General features: G+C 41.3%; 1 protein-coding gene across 2 annotated transcripts; it reads right to left on the bottom strand.

The window, feature by feature from the left end:
- Positions 1-192: 192 nt before the first annotated feature.
- Positions 193-23,825, bottom strand: impg2a (interphotoreceptor matrix proteoglycan 2a). 2 transcript variants are annotated; one of them, XM_023430618.2, is made up of 22 exons: positions 23,558-23,825; positions 23,235-23,462; positions 20,846-21,012; positions 20,714-20,739; positions 20,573-20,605; positions 19,852-19,898; positions 19,553-19,620; positions 19,274-19,429; positions 18,221-18,279; positions 18,048-18,068; positions 14,803-15,011; positions 13,311-13,354; positions 11,332-11,515; positions 10,089-11,053; positions 8,647-8,934; positions 8,326-8,545; positions 6,959-7,169; positions 5,414-5,602; positions 4,463-4,664; positions 3,804-3,883; positions 3,292-3,355; positions 193-2,331 (listed from the first exon to the last, which is right to left on the bottom strand). In XM_023430618.2, the coding sequence occupies exons 1-21, from the start codon at positions 23,634-23,636 to the stop codon at positions 3,319-3,321; spliced, it is 3,513 nt and encodes a 1,170-aa protein (XP_023286386.1). In that variant the 5' UTR covers positions 23,637-23,825; the 3' UTR covers positions 193-2,331; positions 3,292-3,318. The 2 variants fall into 2 exon arrangements, with proteins under 2 accessions (XP_023286386.1, XP_087025844.1); XM_087169718.1 differs by having other exon boundaries at positions 19,553-19,617.
- Positions 23,826-25,312: the final 1,487 nt, after the last annotated feature.

Genomic DNA, 25,312 nt, shown 5'->3' with positions numbered 1-25,312 from the left:
ATGTATGCTGTTACAAATAAAAGTGTCTGAGATCTTCAGTTCAATCTATAATGAAATATTTTATAACAGGCTGATTTTGTGAAGTAATGCAGTAGAAGTACAAAGTACAAAGTGGAATTACTCAAAACTAGTACCTAAAAACTGTACTTAAGTAAATGCACTTCTTTTACATTTAACCACTGGACCTCAGTCTGCATTTTATAAAAAACATTTTATTTTTGTTCATGTTACACTTTTTTATTAGTGATTTACACAGCTGCACGGTATGATAACACAGTTAAAATGGTGAAACAGTTATCAGTATAAAAAGAATATGTTTGTATATTGAAACATTTGAGACACACACAATTCACATCCTACAATACAACTGTTAATAATACAGTATGTTCAGTGTTATTTACATGACAGAACAGTGTATGGGATGATTGGCTGTTTGTCCAGGTGGCAGATGGAGGGTGTTGACAAAAACTGTCTGCAGACACATAAAAAGCCGCATATAAAAATAAAACTGTATATGCAGATTGCGAAAGGCATGTCACTGTCACAAGAGTCTGTTTCACCAGTGTTTATCGCTTGTGTAGACGACATCTAAAGAGGAGCAGAGGATGAGAAGCATGTAATGTAAACAAGAAGCTAGGACGTGATCTACGTGTCTGTCTCTGACCTCCTAAACAGAAACTGACGGTCACACTGGCCGACAACAAACGCAAACCTATAGATTGTAATCAGCTGCAGCTGTGAGGAGCCACTCGAGGGGCGACACGGGTCAAGCACAACAAGTCCAGGGAGAAACGTATGAAAATACCAAAGAAAACACTAGAATTAGTCTGTCAGAAGGTTTCAGATTGAGGAGGAGGAGCAGGATCATGGCCAAACAAGTAGTCACAGGACAGATCATTTTTTAGGAAGAATTGCTGGCAACCTTGAAGTTTTTTTTCTCAACAGGAGACACAGCTTGAGGTTGTCTTTTCAAAGAGCACAGCTTGCTTTTCCTGGTTTTCCCATTCTTTCTGTTGCATTACATATGACATCTGAAAGCGGAGCATTTGATCAAATCCCTGGGCAGCTTGCCCCTGAGCGTTTTTCCAGTGAAACGTGTTTTCATTTATTTCTGGATCCCAGAGCTATAGTGGGTTCATGCTCTCTGTCTTTGTCGCCTCACCACTGTTTTTTATTTTCCTGTGTCTGCCACACCATACATTTACAAACATACACCAAAGCGTCTGATTGATGAAGCCCTTTAAAAAGGAAAAAGAATCACCTGCCAGTAGAAAACTAACTGGAATAACCTTCCACTTCAGACTGTGAAATGCTGCTTTAACATTGATGAATAGTATATCACATAATCTAGCAGATTTGGCCACCTTAAAGGGATAGTGTGACATTTTGGGAAATATTTTTTTTTGCTTTCTGGTCGAGATTTAGATGGGATGACCAATACCATTTTCATATCTGTACATAAAATATAAGGCTACAACCAGAAGCCATATGGCTTATCTTTGCACTAAGACAGGAAACAAGGGGAAGCAGTTAACCTGGATCTGTCCACTGGTTACCTACTGGCATCTCTACAGCTCTCTGATTAATACATTACATCTGAGCTTTTGGTTGGTTTTTTTTGGACAATTTTATGGGTTGATTTTGTTAGCTTTGGACAGAGCCAGGCTAGCTGCCCCCACCAGTTCCCCAAAATGTTGAACTATTCCTTTAATGCACAAAAGTACTCTAATATAGAGAGTTGATCCTTTCGTGTTGCTTTTAAATTGTAAAAATAAGTCATTATAGATCACTACATTTCAAATTGTATTTTAAAGTAAGATAGCACCGTTGACTATACAGCAGCAACTCTCTCAGTGTATGGAGACACAAGAGAGCAGAGAAAACTGTTTCAATAATATCCTAACTACAAACATCCATATATACATATTCACAGCTTTATATTCTTCCCTTTGGACAACAATAGAGAAATAGGATATGATGAAACAAAACCATTATGTCACTAAGCAAAAGTACTACATAGTTATGTGTACTGTTATGCTTCTGTCAACATTTCAAGTAATAGGATGCAGTCCACTTTTCCTCAAAGGGAGACATCCAGTAGATGAGCAGCAAAACATGTCCCTTGATGTCACAGCCAGCTCGCCCAGTCAAGAAGAGAAGGCACAGAGGAAGGAGGCAGAACAGTCACTAGCTCTGCCCACACAGGCAGGGACAGACACAGACACAGCGAGGGGCCCTTCCTTGAGAAAATAATCTTGTACTGAGTGACAGTCCTTTCAAACAGTGCAGTCTTGACGGGGAGCTTCACTTTTTTAACATAGAGCCATGTTTCTGTGGAGCAGAAGATGTGTGTCAACACATGCCAAATATATACACTACAAAATCTTCTATTATCATATGTTTTAGATTTTTCTGCCCACATTATCTCTACGTTTTAAGTGAATGGTCTTGATGCAGCAAAGTGAATTTATCCTTAAGTTCCTGCAAATGCCTTATTTTACCTTTATCTTAGGTGCAATATGCTGTGTGCCGACTAGTGATTCAACCTTTACAGGAATAGATCAACACTTGGGGAAATATGCTTATTCGTTTCCTGTTGAGAGTTAGATAAGTACACTCTGGTAAAAGGGGGAAACAGTTCACCTGGCTGTGTCCATAGATAACAACATCTGCCTATCAGCACTTGCTCACTAATGAACATGTTAAATCTACTTTATTTAACCTTAGAAAATAACTATTGACCATACAGACATTAAATTTGTGTTGATGCAACTTCAATAAGCATATTTCCCAAAATGTCAAACTGTTCTTTTGAATCTTTTGAATCCTGAGTCATGCAAAATATTTAAAACTTTCCTCCACATCTATAGTGAACTAACAATCCATGGCTTACTTATATCTAATAACTAGTTATACAGAGAGAGGTCACTAATCATGGTATGAGGAGGTGTTTCTTCTTCTCCCACTGCATGCTCTATTTCTTTCCATCTAGCTTTATAGTCCGGTTAACACCAACCAATTAAAAGTCTTGTTGTTGTGCTGCCATACTTCAAAAGTTCTAAAACTCCAGGGTTTTGTATCTTACACTAGGTTTTTTTTCCCCTGCCCATATGCATAGATCTTAATTTGACCCATTCCTAAAACTGTTCTTTTGGTATTGGTATTGACTGAAAAAGATATATTATTGACAGGTTCATATCTAATATCTGCTGATTTTGATGTTGATTGGGGCATTGTACTGTAACTGAGACTGAAAACCTCCCACACAGTCTAATAATGAAGAGGAAATACCTTGTTGTTCACAGCAGAGTTTCATGTCTATGTAGAGGAGCTCTCTCTGCGGGTGTCCAGGACACTGCAGCACATGCAGACACACACAAACACAACAGATTTCATCTTTCTAGGGAAATAACTCACTTTATTTACTGCACAAACAAGTACCCACAACTTAACTCAGCAGATCTCCATGGCACAGAGAAGAGGCATTTACAGCCAGATACGACTTAAAAACCATCACTGCCGTTACACACAGACACACTGCTACTGCCAAACAGTTGGCAGACAAAAGAATGTCTGTCTCCTAATGGTTTCTGTCTCACTGTATCAACTTCAGGCCTGGCTGGTGCAGATTTAGCCGTGATAAATCTGTCTCCCCACTGGTTTGGCATGGCTTGAACTCCTCATCACTCCGATCTTGTCAGCCTCCTGTATCTCAAAACTCACTTCCCCTTTTTTCCTCATATCCTGTCTGGCCTGTTTATCTCATTGCAGTCTAAGAGAGGAAAAACAAGAGAGGCACTCACGCTTGATGCTGCCGCACAAAGTCTGCAAACTGCCGGTCCTTAGCGTAGAGCTCAATGATGCGTATCCTGTCTTGGATTTCCTGCAGAAACACATGATATCAGTCAGGAGGGAACATTACATCACAGGACAGGCTGTGGCTGAATCAAAACACGACATTACACCCAAGAAAAAAAAAAAAACAAAACAAAACTAAAATGTCTTTCTTATTTCAAGGGTGCAAAAGCCAGTTGGTAACAGCAACAAGTTTGCAGCCGTAGGCAATTCAGATCCTCTTCAGGTAAAATACGGATGTGGGAAGAGAGAGAGCTTGCCTAGTGAGGGTTGGGGGCTGTGGGGCGGTAAAGTTATAAAGGCATCCTCTAACTTTCTCTATGATCTGTGAAGTGTTCATTCACCTGTATTTATGGAGAATCATTTACAATCAGATGTTTGATCAGATCTTAAATTTTATTATTAATTATTAATTTATTAATTAATTATTATCACTTATTTTAGCATCACTGCTGGTTAACATTTCATTGGATAATAAAGATAATAGTGTAAAACAGTAAAATAAAAATAAAAGTATAAATGTGGCTAAGACATCTCTTCTAAATCAACCAGGGTACAGCAGCCTACACACACACACACACACACACACACACACACACACACACACCTCCTTGGTCAGTTCACTGTTCTCATAGATGTGCCGTATCTCCTCGCTGCTGAAGTCGGTTGAGGCCTCTGCGCTGGCACTGCTGTAGACTGGAGCCTCAGGGTAGCGGCGGTAGTAGTGGCTATAGCCTGTGGTGGCCTCGCTCTCATACATGGGATTGTACTTGGTCGCCCTCTCCAGAGATGGGAGACTCTCTGCTCGTCTGCAAAACAACACACAGAGAAATTGGTCCCAGCGAAGAAGCAGGATGATGAAGCAACACACTGTTTAGGGAGCCAGAGAAGAAAACTGGGCGGCAGCGAATAAGACTTTAGCATTGATTAATCTTTCTTATCCTCAGATGTTTATGTCTGACTGTCACAAAGCCTCTTGTGTTAGGTGTTTAAGGCTTTTTGGAAATAGATCAGCGCCATATCTGATCAGTTAATTGGCTGAGGTTAACACAATGTTTCTCTGCAAGCTACCGTGGTAAACAGGCCAGACACACACACACACACACACACACACACACACACACGGGCGCATGGCTATTAGACACTTCTGTACTTCTTGGGAGCGAAAAAGTGAAGGAGGGAGCAAAAAATGACAGAGGGAAAAGAAACAGCTAGTCGGAGGGGTGGTCACACTGCTGATGGTGAAGAGATGGTGCAGTGGATAATATTGGCTGTTTAACTGAGGATACAGTCCTGGGATGTCTCAAGTTATCCTGTCCACTCAAGAAAATAACAAGACTCCTTTAAGGACAGACACACTCTAGAGTTAAGCATTTCTGTTCACTATCAAACAGAAACAAAGCTTTGTTTCTACAGACGAACAGATTTAACAGCTTTTGCAGGCTGAAAAAAATCTCACTGGTTAATCAATCATATACTGTTCATTTTATTAAGCTGAGTGGTGAAGGTTATACGTATATGGATTACAACAACCCCATAGTTGAGTGGTATTCCTCACCTTATGGGATCCTCCGACTCATCCTTGTCATACTGATCCCGTAACGTCCTGGCCAGGAAAAAGATCACTCCGGAAGCCACCAATAGGAAGCCGGCAACTGAGGCGATTGCTATGCCGACCACCAGTGGTTCGGACACATACTCCTCACAGTGTTCTCCTCTGTACCACCAGTTCTCCCCGACACGACACCTGGGAAATTTGTCAAAATTTCAAAAAATAATTTTGGCCTAGAACCTTTTCAGCGTAACAATCAAGAACAGAAGATTGCACAACACGAACAGATGCAGGTTCATTTGAAAAACTTTTTAAACATTCAGGGAACAGCAGAAGAACAAAATGTTACAAACTCATCACTGCTCTTCTATCTTTTATTCTCTGTTGAATGATTAAAGAATGTAAAAACAGTTTTGTATTTTGTCTTTGCATAATTAATAACATGTCTACAATTATAAGATTCTGTATGCGTCATTAAATCATTCATGCCATGTTTAATATTAGAATAAAAATGTTTGTTTCCTGTCTTCATGGAACAATGCAGCCGCACAGCGAGACGTAAACAACAATCCAAGAACATGCGGAGCTGCCTGCATGTTTTATGATGTGGTAGTGGGTGTGAAACAAAGGTTACCACTCATCTTGGCACACAGTATCTCATGTGTCTGTTCATAATCACTCAGCCTACAATATACAACAGCCTCAGTTAAGCCAGAGGACATGCTTCTTTCACTGATTAAATTATTGGCATATGATCCTACACACGTAAACACATGCAAATGTCTGTTTGGACACAGAAATACATGCACAGACACTAAAATCCACACAACAAAATCTGTTTGTGAGTAATTCTTATGTTTTGTTTTTTGTTTTTTTTTTGATAATTACAGGAAAGCGTGGTAAAAGATTAGGGCTGTAACATTATATCATGCACAATGTTTCATTACAAAAAACTGTAATGATGTTTGTGCTGCAGCTGAAAAATGGAACAATATAATCAGATATTAGCAATTACCCCTTCACAAGTGGTATTCATTCATGGTATTCATTTCATTTATGCACTGCACAGTAACTTAATGCCTTGGAGTGTAAATAAATTAACATAGTGAGCTGCCAAAGGTTTGAGTCAAAATGTTAATTTAATTTATATCTTGATCTAGGCCAAAAATATAAATCTCTGAGGATGGTTAATAGTTTTTTGTAGCCAACTAAGGTGTAAAACAAAATCTTTATTCCATTTAGTTGTTTATAATTATGATTCCTTAGGCTAGAACACATATTTACCTCACACATACAGTATGTGGAGGCAAATTTAAAACAGGCGTTCTGAGCAAAGGCTTGCAGTGTACGTGACATCTCTCATCTCCACATGATCTTGGGTAAGCAAAGTACCTTCAAAACTAGAAGCTAAGACTCTGGCTTCCTACGTGCACTACAGTAACATGAAAATCTGTTTAGTGTTATGCGATGGGGTCGCTCGGCCTCGCAAACCTGCAACACAGACACTCTTTCCTGCAGACAGGCAGATCACTTCCCATAATCCCCACCCACCTGCAGATGGCTCCCTGGCCCGGGATGATGTCACACTTGCCGTCATTGAGGCAGAAGTCGGTCTGCAGCTCACAGATGCTCTGACAGGGAAGGCCGTCCACGCTGAAGTAGCCAGCGTTACAGACACACTCTGCCTCCCCCGACCACTTGTTCACCTTGCACTCCGCATACTCGTTGCACGCCTGGAACTTACAGGGGTCAGCCTGGTCACCTGGATGTTAAAAAAATAGGAGAGCATTTACATTAAAACTGAAGATTACAGGTTTGCTATATGCTCATGGTGATCAGCATATCTACTATCTGTTATCTCAAAAGATTTAGAATATGCTCAAAATTTCAAAAGAAAGGTAACACAGACTTTAAGAAATAGTTGAACATTTTGTGAAACACACTTATTTACTTTCTCACCAAGAGTTAGATGAAGAGATCTACACTCTCGTGTCTGTGCGGTAACTACAGAGCCGGGTTCAGCTTAGTGCAAAGAGATCCAGCATTGTGTATTGGCTGTGACTCAGACAGATTATGACAGCTCAGCCATGATTGTAAACACAAGCATGATTCACTGGTATCATGAATGGCCGATTACAAGCTGACTGATGCTCTCAAACAAAGAAGCCTGGAATTAGATACCACATGAGGAAGTGAGGAAAAGTAAGTGCATAGAAAGTGTCATGCTAGGCTAATAATTGAGCTGTGTTATAAAAATGAAAGGAGTATAATTCACACTGTAAAAAATAAAAATTAAAGAATAATTTTAAAAAAAAAAGGGCTGCGCACAGTAATCAGTCATTCAAAGTGAAGTTAATGACATGTGCCAACTTGGCTGTGGTCCAGGGAAGCACTGATTATCTCACCCAAGCTGATGTGACAGTGACTTTCAAGTGTCACAACAGGGATTCACTGCCGAGAAACTTTCACATTCAAACCCGTTTTCCAGAGTGAATTAATGTTGTTATTTCACCAAGCAATGTTCTGAAATTACACCCAATAGTTTGACATTATGTGAAATGCTCTCTTTACTTTGTTGCAGACAGTTAAATGAGAAGATCGATACCTCTGCCGTGCTAAATATGAAGCTACAGGCAGCGGCAGGCACCATTTCTTGTTTTATAATGGGGTAATGTGCAGGACTACTGCTTGGCTAGGCAGTGACTTCCTGGAGTTGTGCAATCACTGTGAGTGAAGCTTCTGGCTGCAGCATTACACTGAACATGCAGACATGTGAATGGTATCAATCTGATCTATATCTTGGGGAAAAAGTGAATAATAGTCTTTTCTAAGACTATTCATTTGAGAAAGACATAAGCCTCAACCAGATGATGCTTTCACATCTGTCTTCGCCCCAGCATAGATCAGTGAGCACCTACCCGACTCGACATCCAGTGAGTACTTATCAATGGCCAGGTTCATTGTCTGGTAGGCTGTGTTACAGAAATCTTCCAGGATCAGATAGACGGTGGTGGTGACGCCACGAGCCACAGGTCTACCAAATTTCATCCGGCTGTTGACCACAATGCTCCCGTTCCTGAAGTTCAGGATCTCCAGGTTCTCAAAGTGAGTCAGGTTGGACTGCAGGTAGGGTACAAGCTGGGAAACAATTTTTTAAAAAGTATGATTTTGATTGTGCAAAGCAATGATACAACAGTAAGAATAATGATAGCCATGAGTTAATGTGATGTAATGTTTACCAGCTCTAGAAAGCGTTGCTCCAAAGCTTTGTACTCTGGAGAGCTCTTGTTAAAGAGATCGTCTGAGAAGATCATGTTGGTCACCCTCAGGCTGAAGAACACCATCAGTGCTCGCCCAGGGTTCACAGGCATGGCGATACTGGCCTGGTCTGTGCCGTGTGCCACACCAAATGGGAATCCAGTGCTGCCCTCCTCTGTGTGGTTAATCAAACCATAACCATAGTGAACCACGTCATAGTCCTGGTCTCCAATGGTGGCATCATCCAAGCCTTCATTAGAGGTCTGTATCTGGGGGAAAAACAAGTAAACCCATTTTGTAATGATACCTGTAACTGGGGCACAACAATTCTTACTAAGTGTTATAGAGCTGCTTTAATGACTCAACATTCAAAATGAAATCAAAACAAATTTTTGCTAAGAACTCAGCATCTATGCCCTCGGTGTTTGGTTTGACTTGTGTACTTTTTTGTTTACAATTGTGATTGCCAAAAAAGGATCTCAAAAGCAACTGAATAAGGCAATTTATCGAATACAAGTACCACATTTCCACATCATGTTTTCATCAGGTCATAAAGTTCAATACAAAATTCAATAAAAAAAAATCAATAAAATTCAATTAATCAATTCAATAAATTGTCCTCAATGGGATCATTTATTCAGTGTGCGGGCATTCTTAGTCTTTGGCCGACACACTGGAAAACATGTTGGGATGGGGATAATCTACCATCAGGCATTGATTAATGACCAAAAAGAAGAAGTGTAAGAGTTGTTTCTTTTTCTGCAGAAATAGTTTCTCTTCGTTAGTGTTCTCTGCGTTGCATATCACCGTATGCATATCATTTTTGATATCACCATTGGTACTAGTAATTTGTTTGGTGCAATATCTGCAATACCTGGCAGCCACTTAATCGCCCAACAGGTAGTTATTTCACCAGCAGGGGGATGATGTTGTCAGCCATTATTTAGCTTCATCTGTGATTTGAGCACTTCGTACATTAGTCTGTGACCATGATTCGAATTATGGGGTAACATGCAGAGGTCTGAAGTTACAGGACTACTCGCTGCTGTGAGTTTGGACAGTCTGGTCCTTTGCTATCACCACATCAAGACCAGTGAAAGACAGATAACCCTCCTTCCTGTGTAAAATGCAGGAGAAACACACTGAGTGACCGGGAGGTGCCAATCACTGAGCAGTCATTAGTGCTATCATTACCAAGCTAGGCTAATGAGCTTTCAATTTATAAGTGAAAAACAAACTTGGGGCGCCCCAAATGTTGTAAAGTGACAAACAGCTTAAATCACAGTCACTACTGAAACCTTGACTTGTTGAAAAAGGTGGAAAAACATCTTGTGTTGAGGTTTCATATGACGTGCTACAGTCAGTTGTGCACCACGGAAGTTGACAGTGTGTCACCAAATCCTGTGTCATTCTTATGCTTTACCTCCACCAGTGCAGGGATGATAATGTCAGGTTGCACATCAGAGGCAGGGTCAACATCAGAGATACGAGTGAAAGGCGACTCCCTCTCTGGAGACAGGGTAGTTGGTTGGGCAGGGCTCAAAGAATCTGTCACTGGTGGTACTAGTTCATCCTTGTTCACCAGTAAGATCTCATCATCTGTGAGATCTTCTGAGGAGATGTAAGGAGCCTCCGTTTCCTCTTTATCTACAACTGGAGCTCCAGGCGTTTTTGGATCTTCCTTCACATCTTGTCCCTCGCCATCTGTTGCTTCCTCCACGCCGCCATCTTCAAATACAGATTCCTCAGCATTTTCAGATACCACATTTCTGGCTGCATCTTCTGGGTTTACCTCCTCATCTGCAGGTGGAACATCTGTGAGGTTTGAATCTTCAGCTGTCCCCTCCACTGAGTCTTCACTAACAGGAAGCAGACCGGGCTCTGGCTCTGGCTCTGGCTCTGGTTCTGGCTCTACATCTACATCTACAGCCTCAGGAGGTGGGTCTAGGCCAGGCAGGCCTTCTTCCTCTGTGGTCTCGGTTGCAATTGTGGAGATCTCCAGCTCCTCTGGAATCTCTGCCTCATTCACATCAATCTCAGCAGGATGGTCTTCTTCCAGAGTAACCTCCTCTCCCGCTTCCTTTGTGTCAGCTTCAGATGTAGCATCTGCATCTACAACAACATCTTCTGTTATCAGTCCATCTTCCAAAGAAGTCTCCTCAAGAGACACGTCCTCTTCTTCTTCTGTGGCTGACGTTGGCTGTAGCAGGCCCTCCAGGTCACCCGTGCCTGAGCCGGAGGCCTCGATCTCCACTGGTGGTTCGGGCAGTGTGATATCCTCTGGCAGCTCAGGGGAGGGGAGTTCAGCTGGGAGCTCCTCTGGTGGGGGGTTCTCTACAACAGGAGTCTGCACAGTGTCCTCCAGCAGCAGACCCTCCTCCTCAATGCCTGGAAAAACAAAGTTGAGAACTCAGTGTGCCTGCTGATCTCCCTTTTTAGAAAGTGGCTACCATTTTTCCAGTGCCCATTTTATTCAAAATCAACTAAATGAGCACTGAAAGACCCACAAAAAATTGCCCATATTCTTCCTAACAAATAGTTGGAAGGTGTTAGAGCGGTAGGAAAGGAAAAGCTGGATAGAAAAAGTCAGATATGAAAAAGAAAAAGCAGCAGAGGGGATAAACTGCATCGGTAAGTGTATGCTTGTGTTCAGGATTAACACTCACTGTCAGCTTCAGGTGCACTGGTGGTCAGGACAGGAGCAGGAGATATAACAGTACTCTCCTCCAGGACAATGATGTCATTTTCTGCTGCCGTTGCTGTGTTGGTTTCAAAGGGCTCAGGCAGGACGTCATCTTCAGTGTCCTCTTCCAGGATCATGACCTCTGGTGGCTCATCGACAATAATGACCTGCATCACAAACTGGCTTTATTATGTGAACTGTTAATGCTATTTCACTGGAGTGTGCTATGCAGTCAGGATCTACGATTGGCCTGCTGTTTTATATTCATGGGTCAGGCCAATCAGAGCTTCTGCAGCTGCTCAGTGAATCAAAGTTAATTTTTAAGACAGTCATGCACATTGTGCACAGCACTACGTATCTTATTCTGCCCTTTTGCACAAACAGAACTGTCACATTTCTCAAATTAATACATGAAACCATCACGTTTTCTAGACTGTTTTTCACTGTTTCAGGCTTGACTGGCTTTTTCTTGATTGCGTCATATGTTTGCAGAGAAGAAGACACAACCAGTTTGACAGCACAAGAAAGGAGAATTAACACCTCCCGCTTGACGAACCAATGGTAATTTGGTAAAAATTTGTGCAATCATTTGGATAGAAACATGTGACAAGAAGCATTATTTTGGTAATTACAAACAAACAGAGTAAAAAAGGAAAGTAAGAAAAATATGGAGCCTTAGATGTCTGGAAGATGATCTGTCTGTTCCTCAGCTTTTCCTCACTTTTATATCTGAAGACTAAAGTTTTATTTACAACATGTAAACTACTCCAGTAATATTAAAACAAGATCACTACAGTTTATCACGGATCTTTTGACAACAGTCATGTGGAAAATCAGACGGTGGAACTGCTCAAACTGCAAAACAGCCAAGTTAAATTTCTGAAAAGCCAGAAATCTATCAGATCATCGATCGTTCAGGCTATTAATCAGGCATCGTGACCTCCTCAAAGTGCACGTCAAATAACATCTAATCTGGCAGAAAATTCCTGATTCTTAAAGTAGTTGGGGCCGACCAATTTGGGGCTAAAATCGGACCAAATCCTTATACTGTCTGCCTGGTTCAAGGAAAAACCACAGGCACAAAGTAACTGTTTTTACAACTAGTTAGACTACAGACTTTTTTGTGTCCAGTTAACTTGTTGCTGTGCTAGTTCATTTTTACAATTTAACTTTTGTTTATGGATTAATTTTGTAATTTGCCATTGAATTTGTTGTTTAATGCTGTTTTTCCAGTTTCAGAATCGTTTCCTGAAAACTTTAAAGGCAGAAGTAGTGGAGGATTTCCTTTGAGTTTATTAATGAAGGTTTCATTTTGGTGGCATACTGCAGGCTCCATACTTCTTATATAAGTCAATGAAAACTTGAAAGAGAAAAATGGTCAGAATCCAAACCAGGGCAGCAAAGTTCTTCGGTGGCACAGTAGCTTTCTGCTCTGGCCCGTGAATCAATTACTGATGAAAAGTTTGCCAAACTCTTCCAGTTCATATAATGAGTCAAATTAATCACTCAGCTATAAAGCGAACCAGCAGACACATATAGTGCAACACAAACTCTGATTATCATCAAAGACCATGCTCAACCACAAGACAGCGCAAATAAAGACAGACTTTAGATAGTATTACTCGTCTGAATGAACTCATATGTGCACTCTCTTCTTGGCTGTGCTGTGGTGTGGTGCGCTGTAGCCTTTGCCCCAGAATAGCAGTGGATTATTAAAGCAAGAGCCAAACTAATCCTGAAAGCTTCACTTCATCTTAGCTGGTGAGCTCATCCCCTACCTGCACTGGTGTGGTCTGGACAACATCACAAGCCAGTTACAGGTTATCGCAACATCAGTCGTACCACGACTGTCAGCTTCCTTAAACAAAAGTGATTTGTCAACTATGTGTAGCTCGAAGCCGACGGATAGCCCGAAGAGAGAGATTGTTGTTGTGATAGTTGTGGAGGTAACCTGTTACTCACCGTGGCTCCGTCTGCAGCGTTGATAGACTCGGGTATCTCGGACACTGTGAAACCAGAGGAGGAACAAATATTAATGCAAACTGACACACAAAAAGGTAAATGCGCCAAATAGCCTAAATGATCCTGCCTGCAAGAGTCTAGAAAATCCTTTTAAGTGTAACTGTTTGAGCAGTGACAGCCTTCATTCTGACAGTGTTAACTTCAGGGGTAAACATCTACAAATCAGTGCAATAATCTGGACTGGATATCATCCACTGTGAGCCACAGCTATTACTGCAAGCAAGCAAAAACAAAGCCAATGCCTTTAAGTTCCCTTCGGCCACACGTCAGCCATATGAGAGCGTTTAGCCTTCATTTCACTTGTCGCAGCCTATAACTAATGTCAGCATTAGATGGCATCCATCTCAATGGGAGCTCGCTAACACAGTAAACTAATAACACACATTATCTCAAAAACATGAGCAGGGAGAGATCTCACAGGAGGAGAAGATGGTACAGTCATTATCACATCCTTCACTTTTTTCATATTTCTGGACAACAGCCCTAACCAGGAGTAGGAGGTAGCTAACCTACTTCTGACTGTCAAAATCTCACAGACGCAGTAGTTTGGATCTCCCTACAGCGCGCGCGCGCGTGTGTGTGTGTGTGTGTGTGTGTGTGTGTGTGTGTGTGTGTGTGCTGCTTTTGATATCAAAGTCTGTTTACAGGTATTAGGGAGCACTACTGCATATGTGTATTCGGATTGTCTTATGTCCCACTATTAGCGACATGTCAAAAGAACAGCAATGCTCACGGTACTTGTAGCTTGCCTAGCATAACACCCCCAAATCTCTGACAGAATGCCAAGTTGCATTGTGGGTAATGCAGGTGCCAGTTTTTCGCCGCATCGATTTTGATCCTTTAAAACTGCCGCGAGCCCGATAATGTTAAATTGGTGGAGTCCTCTTTTAAGAGCCGACTGTAAGATCCACTGGGTTTAAGCCAAAATAAAGGATTAAAGAAAAGCCCCAAAACCTGAGGGCTCACATTTCAAACGTAATTTTTGCTGAGTTGTACTTTGCAAACCATTTAATGACAAGGATTTAACTGTAGCACAGAATAAATACACAGATTCCTATAACTGATGACTCTGTGATTTGTTCATTAAAAATGGCCCACTTTTGGGCTAAAAATTGTTATAAATATGTGTCTGTCCTCTTTGACAGAAAAAGCAGACAAATAAGAAACAGATGAGACTATTAAAACCCTGGAATGTTTTCTCAACTGCTGTAGCATACAGTGTAATATCAATGCTGGGTCCACTGTGTCTCCATTTGATATGACATGTGGAAGTTTGCCCTGCAATGCGTGCACTAACTCTGCCAGTGCATTCCCGGTGACTTTGCTGCCATGCCAATTAAATAAATAGCTATAAATCATATAAAAGAGGCACGCGTGTGTTGTGTTACAGTGCAGGGGGAGCTCAGCAGTCGTGCACTGGCCATCGTCTTACCACTCTCTGGCTCGTTGCGATGCAGGGCTTCAGTGACATAGTTTTTGATCTCGCTGATAGTGTACACCACTGTCGGGCGCTCCTTGAACTCACTGTACGAGTTCTCCACCCGGTTCGACTGCAAGGTCAGGTAGTCCAGTTGTTCATTGCTCACCCCTGCTCCATCCACCCACACTGTGACAGCATAGTCCACTACCACGCCATCCAGCCTGAAAACACAAATATGTAGTTGTTACATCAAATCCACACGCTGAACAAGGCAAGGCAATCTCAAGGCAATAATTCACTATTATCATATGTTGGTTGTTGTTGGAATTGTAGTGATAATAAAAATAAATAAGAGTAATTTTATAAAATTCTGTTGTCTAATTCAAGCAAAACTGTAATTGTGGGTGGGAGTTGAGACCGTAGAAGGAATTTGATCACTCATTGAATTGGACAAACTTTTCTTGTTCTTTTATCATCATTATTATTGTCGGTATGATGGTTCATTAATTCTGATGTTGTTTCATATGTTTAAGTCCAAGGAATGACTTAAACATTTTATTGATAACTGTATTCCCTCTGTGTAACTGTAACATCAAATTTACTATGTAATTTTACATACATTTGCCAGATTGAGTTTTAGATCAATATCAGAAAAAACTCTTATTCACTGTAGTGTCATGATTGTGCAAACACACACACATTAATTAGACTGCTGAATACATGTATATCTTCTTACATCTTTCCACGAGCTTCTAAATGGACTTTGCAGTGAGATGTTGTCGACTGAAATGTTTTCCAGGGTCAAAAATGAATTTTCATTCTCAATTCTTATTAATAATAGTGTTTGTTTTTTTTGTTATTTCAGCCATATCCCCCAGCCCTAATCTTTCTATTCAAAAGGCCTTATCCACATTGATTACTCTTTTAGTCTAGAGCACTAAAGGAGTTGAGTGATTTGTTGAAGGACACCTTCATAGCAATTGTTGAGTGACAGAAGGGGGTTTCCTATTCATTTTTATAATCCAAAATCAGTGAGGGAATTTTCCAGTCCATATACTAGTACACAGTTTATACCTGAGCACTATTTTATCGTCAGTTTATGCGTATTTTTACAATAAGAAGGTGGAAAACAAATCTCCTGGATGAGAGAGCACTTCTCTAAGAGGATGAAAATCACTTAGGTATTAGCGTGATTTAACGTCAAACTTGTTAAAAAGAGCTGTAGAGCGCTCACAGATGATTGATGACTCGAGTGATTTACTCCTGCTTGGAGAGCAGGAGTTCGACTATGTAGGTCAAAAACTGCAGAGTCAGCAGAATGATCAATATCATCATAATAAACATGGAAATCTCACAAGAGATTCCAGGCTGTGGAAAAAAAACATCTATCAGGCTTTATTTGACTTCTGGGAGCCCTCCACTCTGACCTAGTTTGTGGGGTTTCTGGCAGACGGCTGAGCACGTGCCGGCCCACTGTCAGCCCCATTTAGAAGGAGATCCAATTTTTCCCCCCTTTGGTTTCACACATACACAGAGGCAGACAAAACTCTCCTCCTGCTGTGCCCTGTGATCGGCAGCAGCATGCAGCATCCATCACAGCATCACTGTGGGTAATTATATTTCTCAGTGTACATATTCTTGCACAGTTATGGCTATATACTGTACAAAGTATGTGTCACAACAAAATTAAAGAGCAGGACTTGTGTGCGTGTTTAAATTTCATCGAACTTCACTTGTGCACAGCGGTGGACTGCAACAGAGTCTCTGTATTAAGTTGACTGGACTTGACTATTTCCATTTTCTGCTGTTTTATAGTTTTATTCCACAACATTTCAGAGGCAAATATTAATTGTTCCATTTTCTTCACTGTATTTACACTCAAGCACTTTATTAGGAACATCATACTAATACTGAGTAGGGCCTCACTTTGCTCTCAAAACAGCCTCAAGTCTTTGAGGCGTGGATTCAACAAGATGTTGAAAACATTTCTGTGAGATTCTGCCCCATGATTGCATCACACGATTTCTGTAGATTTGTCAGCTGCACATTTATGCTGTCTGTCTCCTGTTCTACCACATCCAAGAGACTGGATTCAGATGTGGTGACTGGGGAGGGAACTGAAGTTCACTGAAGTCATTGTCATGTTCATGAAACCATTATCACGCTGAAAGTTGCTGTTAGAAGATGGTAAATTGTGATGCAGGTGGTCAGCAACAACACTTGGACAGGCTGTCTGTTGCATTCAAACCGTGACTGATTGTTATTTAGAGGCCCGAAGTGTGCCAAGAAAACACCATTACATCACTACCACCAGCCTGGACTGCTGACACATGGCAGGTTGGGTCCATGGATTCAAGCTGTCGAGGCCAAATTCTGGCCCTACCATCTGCTGCCTCAGCAGAAATCCAGATTCATCAGACCACACTATGTTTTTCCAGTCTTCAGTCGTCCAGTTTTGTTGAGCCTGTGCCCACTGCAGCTTCAGATTTCTGTTCTTGGGTGACAGGACTGAAACCAGACGTGGCCTTCTTCTATTTGTAGCCCATCCACCTCAAGGTTCAATGTGATGTGAGTTTTCACAGTTGTAAAGAGTGGTTATCTGCGTTAACGTAGCCCGTCAGCTCCAACCAGTCTGGCCATTCTCCTTCGACCTCTTTCATCAACAAGTTGTGTCTGTCTGCACTGAACTCACCTGTATCTGCATGATGCACTGCTGCCAAATGATTGGCAACAATAAGCATATCCAAAATACCAAAAATGTTAAACTATTCCTTGAAGTAAAAATTGAAATTTATATGAGATTTATATGAGAAACTGTCACAGCATTACCAACTGTTTTCACTCTGTCCATTTGTCATTTTCAATTCCTCTTCTTTGCTGCTTTTCACCTGGCACACACTACATCTTTCCGTGTAACCCTTCTCCTCTCCATCCGTCCACCAGAGGCTGATTGGTGCGGTCGTAAAGCCCCGATAATCGTCTCTATAGAAGAGCACCTGCTCACTCGGTTGAAACCATCCTGATCCCACTTAATAGGTGAGTGACCGCACTAAGACCATTAACACAGGCAACTAGTGACACACCTTAACACGTGCCCACGCTCACAGGTAAACACAGTATGAGATGAAGGTGGTGCCACACGCGCCCACACTGCTCCGGCTAAGGAATGGTTGATAGGGATCTGTGGGCTTAAATACAAGATAGGATAGGGAGAACTATTCAAGGTCAAACTACCACAGCCTACACTGATGACTCACCCTTGGGTTTCCTTCTGGGGCCTACATAAAACAAGGAGAAGCAGTTAAACTTCAGCAGAGAGAGCTGAAATGGTGTTAATGCTACAAATTCAGATAGCTTTGGCCATAATGTGAGGACAGCTGTTTAGTCCAGAACCAGGATTTTTTTTAAAAACCACAGCAGAGAGACTGACCTGAAGTCCAGCACAGTCACACTCTTAAATCCAGGAAGCCCCTCCAGAGCATCCTCTATCTGCAAAGACAAACATGATCGGGCATCATAAAGAAGCCTCAGCTAGAGGTTGTTTCTCATTTAGACAGGGTTACAATAAACTTGCTTGGCAAAGTAAATGAGATTTATTGCTCCAAAAGGGCTGATTTTGCTGTGGCCTGGGTCATTATCCTCAAGAGGCAGACTACTGCACCATGGTCAACTCGCAAGAAACTCTTTTTATTGGTCTACTTGCTTCTATGCCCTGAGAGAAAACAATTCATATGCTGTTTTGGAGACTCACTGACCCAGTTTATTTAATTCATCAGAGAAGGAGGAAGCAAAACGGTCCCCAGGGCCTTTTGTCTCAAGTCCCTCGTTCTCTACACCCAATAACTAACTCTGAGTCTTCAGCCCCTGTCCTCTCCTCCACTTCCTCCACATAGCCTTTAATCCCTTAAGGGCACGTGAGCTTGTGTGTCTGTAGAGTGTGTGTTAGTATATGTGAAGAGATGCAGATCTTAAGCGCACAGCAGATCTCTGCAGAAAATAAAAAAAACAACTCAGCGATTAAGGAGAAATAACTTCATCATTTACAAGCTCTGTGTTTTTGTGTACCAACTGCATTCGTGTGTCGAGCTGACCGCCAGGGAAAAGTACTAAAAGAAATTTGCTGAATTTTCCGAGTACCTGTAAAACCAGTGAAGTTGTATCCAGAGGTGAGTACCTGCGCAAACGTGCGTATGTGCAAAAGTTTATCTATTCCCAAGACATATCATAAAGCTGCATTTTCAGCACATAGTTATTTCACCAAAACCAAATGTGTACCATAAAATCCGTGTTTTTTGAACCCCCGCCTAAGAGTTTAGGTTTAACTACTGCTGCAGTTAAAGTGCGTGTTATTAAAACTAACAAGGCATCCATCATAGACCATAAACCAGGAGATATAGCAGGTCTAGGCCAGAGCCAAGATACAGTAGCACTAAGGGGAATCATAAAGAGCAACAGACAGAAGGAGACTGAGCAAGAGACGAACCTTTTCAGCAAGCTGTCTACTGAGTGTTTGGAAGTGGGGGCTGGCTGGATCCTCGAGGTCGTCGCTGTACATCTCTCCTGTCAGGACGATGCTGAGCTCAACCACCTGCTCCAGCACAGCGGGTGTGGGAGGCTGCATGGCAATGTCATTGTCCAGCTGCGCCATGAGAAAGAAATACAGTTGCACTGTAATTCAGGCGCATATAGATACAGTAAAAAAAAAACACAAAAAACAATCTACAAACATTCAGAGTGTATGGGTACGTTTGTGTGCACTCACTGTACTCTCCTGCACCTCTGGGACAATAGTGGCTGCTTCCTCCCCCTCCACCTCTTCAGCTACATCTTCTGAGTGGTTGAGTCCATGTGCAAAAAAGAAAAGAGAAGTTGTCGATTTATTTCAAGTGGATGTGAGCCACCAAACACACACACACACACACACACACACACACACACAGAGATACCACACAGAAAGATAATGATAAGATAATGGTTTGACACAAAAAAAAAGTCATTAGTATGCGCAGGTGCTTATGTGGCAAGGGAAAACAGATACGTGTTGTCAGGGGTGTCACTGACCTAGCTCAGGAGATTCAGCAGCTTTCGTTGTGACTGGTGTTGGAGTGCTGTGGAACAGTAGAAAACTGGGGTCATTACTTCATAGTTAAAAAGGATTCACAGGTTTTATGTGGTGAAACACTGTGGGTGGAGATACAAGTATTGAAATTTAAAGGATAAGCCTAGGGTTGTTGTTTTTTTAACAAATATTGACTCAGCCAAATACGTTATGCCCCTCGATCATAGAACTCTAGTGTTGTCCTAAAATTAAAAAGCTGTTCTGCTGTATTGGGTGACATATTACATCCTCCATCAAGTTTGTATTGTGTTCATATATGCTAAATGGGTGTGCTCAAAATAATGTGTTTCAGGAATGGGTAACCACAGTGCAATAGTATGGCTCACTGATGTATTTTTAATAGTTTTATAGGGCAACAACATGAAGAAATGAGCTCTTTCAGGGTGTAGCTACACGGACAAAATTAATTTATTTGTTTTGGGCTTTTAAAGGGATTTGTTGAAAATAATAAAACTAAATTAAATAATGCCTGTATTATCCTTTAAAAATAAAGAGAGAAAGCATTACACGAGATCTTGGATATTAGTATCCAAGTCTGAGACACACATAAATAAAACAGGGGAGTAAAAAGAAACACAAATGAATATGAGACATCTTAAGACGTGCGGTAACTGTTGAGCGGGAATATGAACAGGTAAGGTTGAAGAGCACTGACAACCTTACCTGCACATATGCTGCCAGGACCTGGTGGGCTCACTACAGATAGTGGGAAGAATGACACATTTACAAAACACAGATTTTTACAATCAGATCAGAAATGTATGATTGAATGAGTGAGTTAGCACTTGGGAAGGTTTACGTTACCTTTTCAAACCCGGCAGTGACATTCTCTGGAAATAAAATGATAGTAACAGTATCAGCCACCTGCAGAGAAGTTTATTATGTTCTGTGCTGTTAACATACCTACTTTTATTAAATCATTAGTCATCCACTAACCTTTTTAACCAGAGCCTGGTGCTCCTCTGACTGGCTGAAGTAGCTGCCAATATCTAGTGCTGTGACTGTGCCCTCCTGGCACTGGCTCATCCAGCTTTGGTACTCTTCCTGCTCTGGGAGGCGGTCCCAGAAGATCTTAAAAGCCTCCCATATGGTCTCCTGGCACACTGGTCAGAGCAGCAAAAGACAACATCCACTTAAAACAGAGTTACAGAACACATTTACAGCAATGTTTTCCAAATCATTTTTTTCTTTGGGTGACTTGCGCACTTACGACCACTCTGTTGGCTCATCAGGAGGCTAATTAGTACCATCTTTTAATTAATTCAAACAATGACAGACCTTTTGCAAAACTATACATTATTAGCTAGGAGTTCTGGCAGCCGAATCTATGTCCACTGCCATGTTAACTTCATGACATAACTCCCCTGCATGAGTCAGCCTACTGGGCACTGATCCAAAGTCAGTGCACTGACATATGCTCCAATCTCCTTCTCTAATCAACACTGTCCATGAGACCTGAGACACCAGTGGTCACCTCCAAATCCAACTTACATAACAAACTTCAACTTTTCACTGTCACAGTCTAATTTATTTAGACTGATTCTTGGCACCAACAAACGTATCTGGCTGTCCTCAAGTTCAGTGACAACAATCACCTCCATCCCAGCTCACAGAGTTTGTCAACCAATAATGGGTCAAAATGTGTCCTCTCTGCCCAGCTGTGGCGCACTGCCCCCTCTGTTTATCTGTTTGTTTTAGGTTCTTTACTTAGGTGAAAGTAGCGATACCCCTTTGCAAAAATACTCCTTTACAAATAAAAATCCTGCATTTATAATTGTACTTAGATAAAAGTACAGCAAAATGTCCTGAACACACCACATTTTACTTCATTTGGTCAAGTTGAAATGCATTTGAACTGCTTTAAATACAGTTTAGTGATTTCTATAACAATATACCATATTTTACATTTACGTTGATATCAAGCTGATCTTTTTTATGAAAATAATATACAGAGCAACTGGTAACTAAAGCTGTGAAGCTGTGGAATATATGTTTTGGAGTACAAGTACAAATATAAAGTAATATATGATGGTAACGCCCAAATACAAGTAGCCTACCTTAAAACTCTACTTCAGAACCCTATTTGAGTAAATGCTCATGAATATATGAGTTTGAGATATCCACCTCTGAGGTTTCTGCTGCTACATCATTACTGTTTCTGTGGAGCTAGAAGTATTTGAGCTAAGTATTTAAAAATGGAATCTAAAAGAAACAGCGGTGTGTCTTCAACTGGAAATAGTGCCCCTGTTTTTCTTGATTGTCCACAGTCAACTGTTTTCAACAGCTCTACTTTCTACCAAAGAAATAGCCCCAGTGAAATATCTGAAAGGAATGTTGCTGTTCAATTTAATAAATGTGATTGTGTTTTATATTCTTTGAGCAGCACAAATTAAATTACATTCATCCTCACATGCATGGGTGGTGCCAGAGGTTTACAGGGGAACTTGACCAGTTTTAAAGTGCCTATGTGAAATGTAATGTGTTTTGTGGCTCCAGAGAGAGCTGCAAAATGTCTGATAAATTGCCTCAAGTGATGTCACTTGAGTCAGGATCAGTTGGGTCTGAAAACTGCACATTTGAAACTGAAAAAAGAAAATCTGGAGTTAGAAAGAAGTGAGTGTCCAGACCTTTGTAGTCCTCTCCTCATCTCTGCTTCAGGCTAGAACCTCAAGGCTACATTAGCCGCTACTAGCATAGACATAAACATATACAGTATATGTCTATGGCTACTAACATAACACACCGGAATCTCCAACCACATTGCAGGTGGTTGAGTTGCATTGTGGGTAACATAGACACCAGGTTTGGACACGATATCTCTAGTTCTGCAGCACTGATTTTGACTTTATTTTTTTTTAAACTGTCCACTGTGAGTGCTTTAAGGCTAAATTGGTGAAGTCGTCTTTTACGGGTAGATATCTCAAAACCGGTCCACATAATAATTTCCTTGACCTGATCCTGTTAGGAGAAAGATCTACCTGAAGTAGACTACAGTCTGTTTTGATGCAAATCTCATAAGGCCTAATTGGTACTGGTGTCCACACAGATGTCGACTGACACCCCTCTGCTTGACTCTGGTGGACTCATTGCTGTAAATGTTGCAAAGGATAAAACCCTTAGTGGACAATTCATTCTTCACACACTAAGGACATGCAGTGGAAAGGATGATAAGGACAATGTCACAAAATCAATCAATCGAAATCAATAATTTTGCTGTTGATATCACTTCCTTGTTTGTGCAGCCACACCTCATCCAACCTGACAATAACTGTGAATATTTTCCTACAGCGTACAGAGATCTACTCCCATTAACGTTCAGTCTCACCTCTGAGATGAAAGTAGCTCAGATGGTTTGCAACAACCTGCTGAGCGGTCTCTTGTGCACACAGTTTGACGCCACTTGGGAAAAGGATGTTCCTTTTCTGTCGAGAGATAACTGCATGGCCTTGAGATGCCTTCACATCAGACACACGAACGATGCGTGGAAACACCACAGGCTCCTCAGTATAAGGCAGACTAAGGTGTCCCATAGAGGAACCTTCCAGTGTTGCACCTAGGATACCACAAAAACACATTAAGGACTTTAATTTGACTGGGCTTTGAGTAAGCAGGAGACAAGAAGCTTATAAGTTCACACTTAATACATACCTGTCCTTATGTCCAAAAATATGGCAAGAAAACTAAATGCAACAGGATAAAAAACACATTTCCAAGATACGATGTTCATGTTAAATCCGTGTTTGAGTTTAAATCCGTGGACTCGGAAAAGGATGAAGTAGATGTGTACTTCCTCTCAAGTCATGTAACAGCAGTGTGAACAGCTTCTTACAAGTTTGCATAGTTCAGAATTCCCCAGACGCAGAAAAATAACAGAACCCCGTGCAGAAATCATTTGTCGATACAGTCACATACTGGTTTCCTGCTTTCCCCCCCGCAGCTGAAGAGAGGTGTGTCACATGGTGCTGAGAGGACAGCTCCTGGCTCAGGTAGATAGGCAGATGGCTCTTGGAGAGAGGGGGGGATTTTTTTTTTTTTTTTAATGCTTTCTAATCCTGTTTACTGTAAGCCTTTTAGAAGAGCTCGCCAAGAAGTTACTGGAGCAACGCTGAGAAGGGAGGGCGCTTAGTGTGGAGGAAACGTGGACAGAGAGGAGGGAACAAAGGCTACACAATCAACAGCAAGCAGAGAGATGCAGTGACACATACAGAGATTAGGACAGTTTAGTGATTCTTGTAGGCAGATTAAATTTGGAATTAATGACTTCTGCAAGAAATATGAACTATTAACGCCAGTGCAAAGGCTTGAACCCTGGTCATTCAGTTTAAGGACTGTCGCCCAATCAGACAAATGGCAAAACTCACATCCAGCCTGCAGCGATCCTAATGACTTGTGTCTGGTGCTCTCAGAAAAAAAAAAAAAAGTATCATTAATCTGACTGCAACAGGATTATATAAAAGAAAAAAAGTGCTGATCTGGCAATTGCAGATACAAGTTCACCTCAGGGAATTTTTTCTAATCTAGCAAGTTTTAAACAAATCCCACACTCAGAACTCTAAATTACAGTGAATATAAATGTAGTTGGTTGAGCAGCTGAGGTGATGAGCTAAGGCACGGCAACTGAAATCCTCTCACTATGCATATATATCGACAGCAGTGAGAGTCATGGGCTTAGTCCGGGGTCGACCTTTAACCCCGAACTCTTCCTACGGGGTTTATCCTGTTTTTAAAAGGGAAATCTGCCTCTTCTTATCCTTAAATAGCCGTTTTACACATGTGTGAAGACAGAACAATGGAGCAAGTAATGGCAGCAAACAAACTTATAGGGAAATTCTGTTACTTGAAATATGACTTAAATCTGGCATGTCACCAAATATTTGCGAATTAGCACGAAGTACACAGAACAGATGAGGCTGATGGGAACGTCATTCGTTTTGCAAGTATCTGGTCATAAACCAAGTGAGGATAAAGTGAAATTTTCACCTGATATGCTCAGAGTGAAAGTCAAGGAATCACCAAAGCCGTTAATATTCATCATCTCATGAACATGAATGTCCGTACGAAACTCAACAGCAATCCTGCCCGACAATTGTTGAGATAGTTCACTCAATCCATAAGTGTCAACCTCATGGTGGCACTAGAGGAAAAGTCAAGGGATCCCCTAAAGTCAAGGAAGGAAGCACACAATTTCGTGCAGATCTATCAGGTAGACGTGAAGATATTTCACTGAGCAAATGGAAACTTTGCATGACACTTAAAAGTCCTGGATTCAAAGTCTTACTCAAGTAAAAGCACAGAAATATGATTTGATACTTCTGTATCGATAGTAAAAGTACTTGTTCTGCATTTTCACTATGTACGGTTAGATGGTTAGGGGTCTGCTCCCTTGAAAACGGTCACATGATT

Source organism: Seriola lalandi, unplaced genomic scaffold, assembly GCF_002814215.2.
Source record: "Seriola lalandi dorsalis isolate HSWRI2012SDOR001 ecotype SW California unplaced genomic scaffold, Sedor1 jcf7180002054908, whole genome shotgun sequence".
Lineage (NCBI taxonomy): Eukaryota > Metazoa > Chordata > Actinopteri > Carangiformes > Carangidae > Seriola > Seriola lalandi.
Note: the sequence above shows the minus strand (reverse complement) of the source record. Positions and strands in the feature narration are given on the sequence as shown.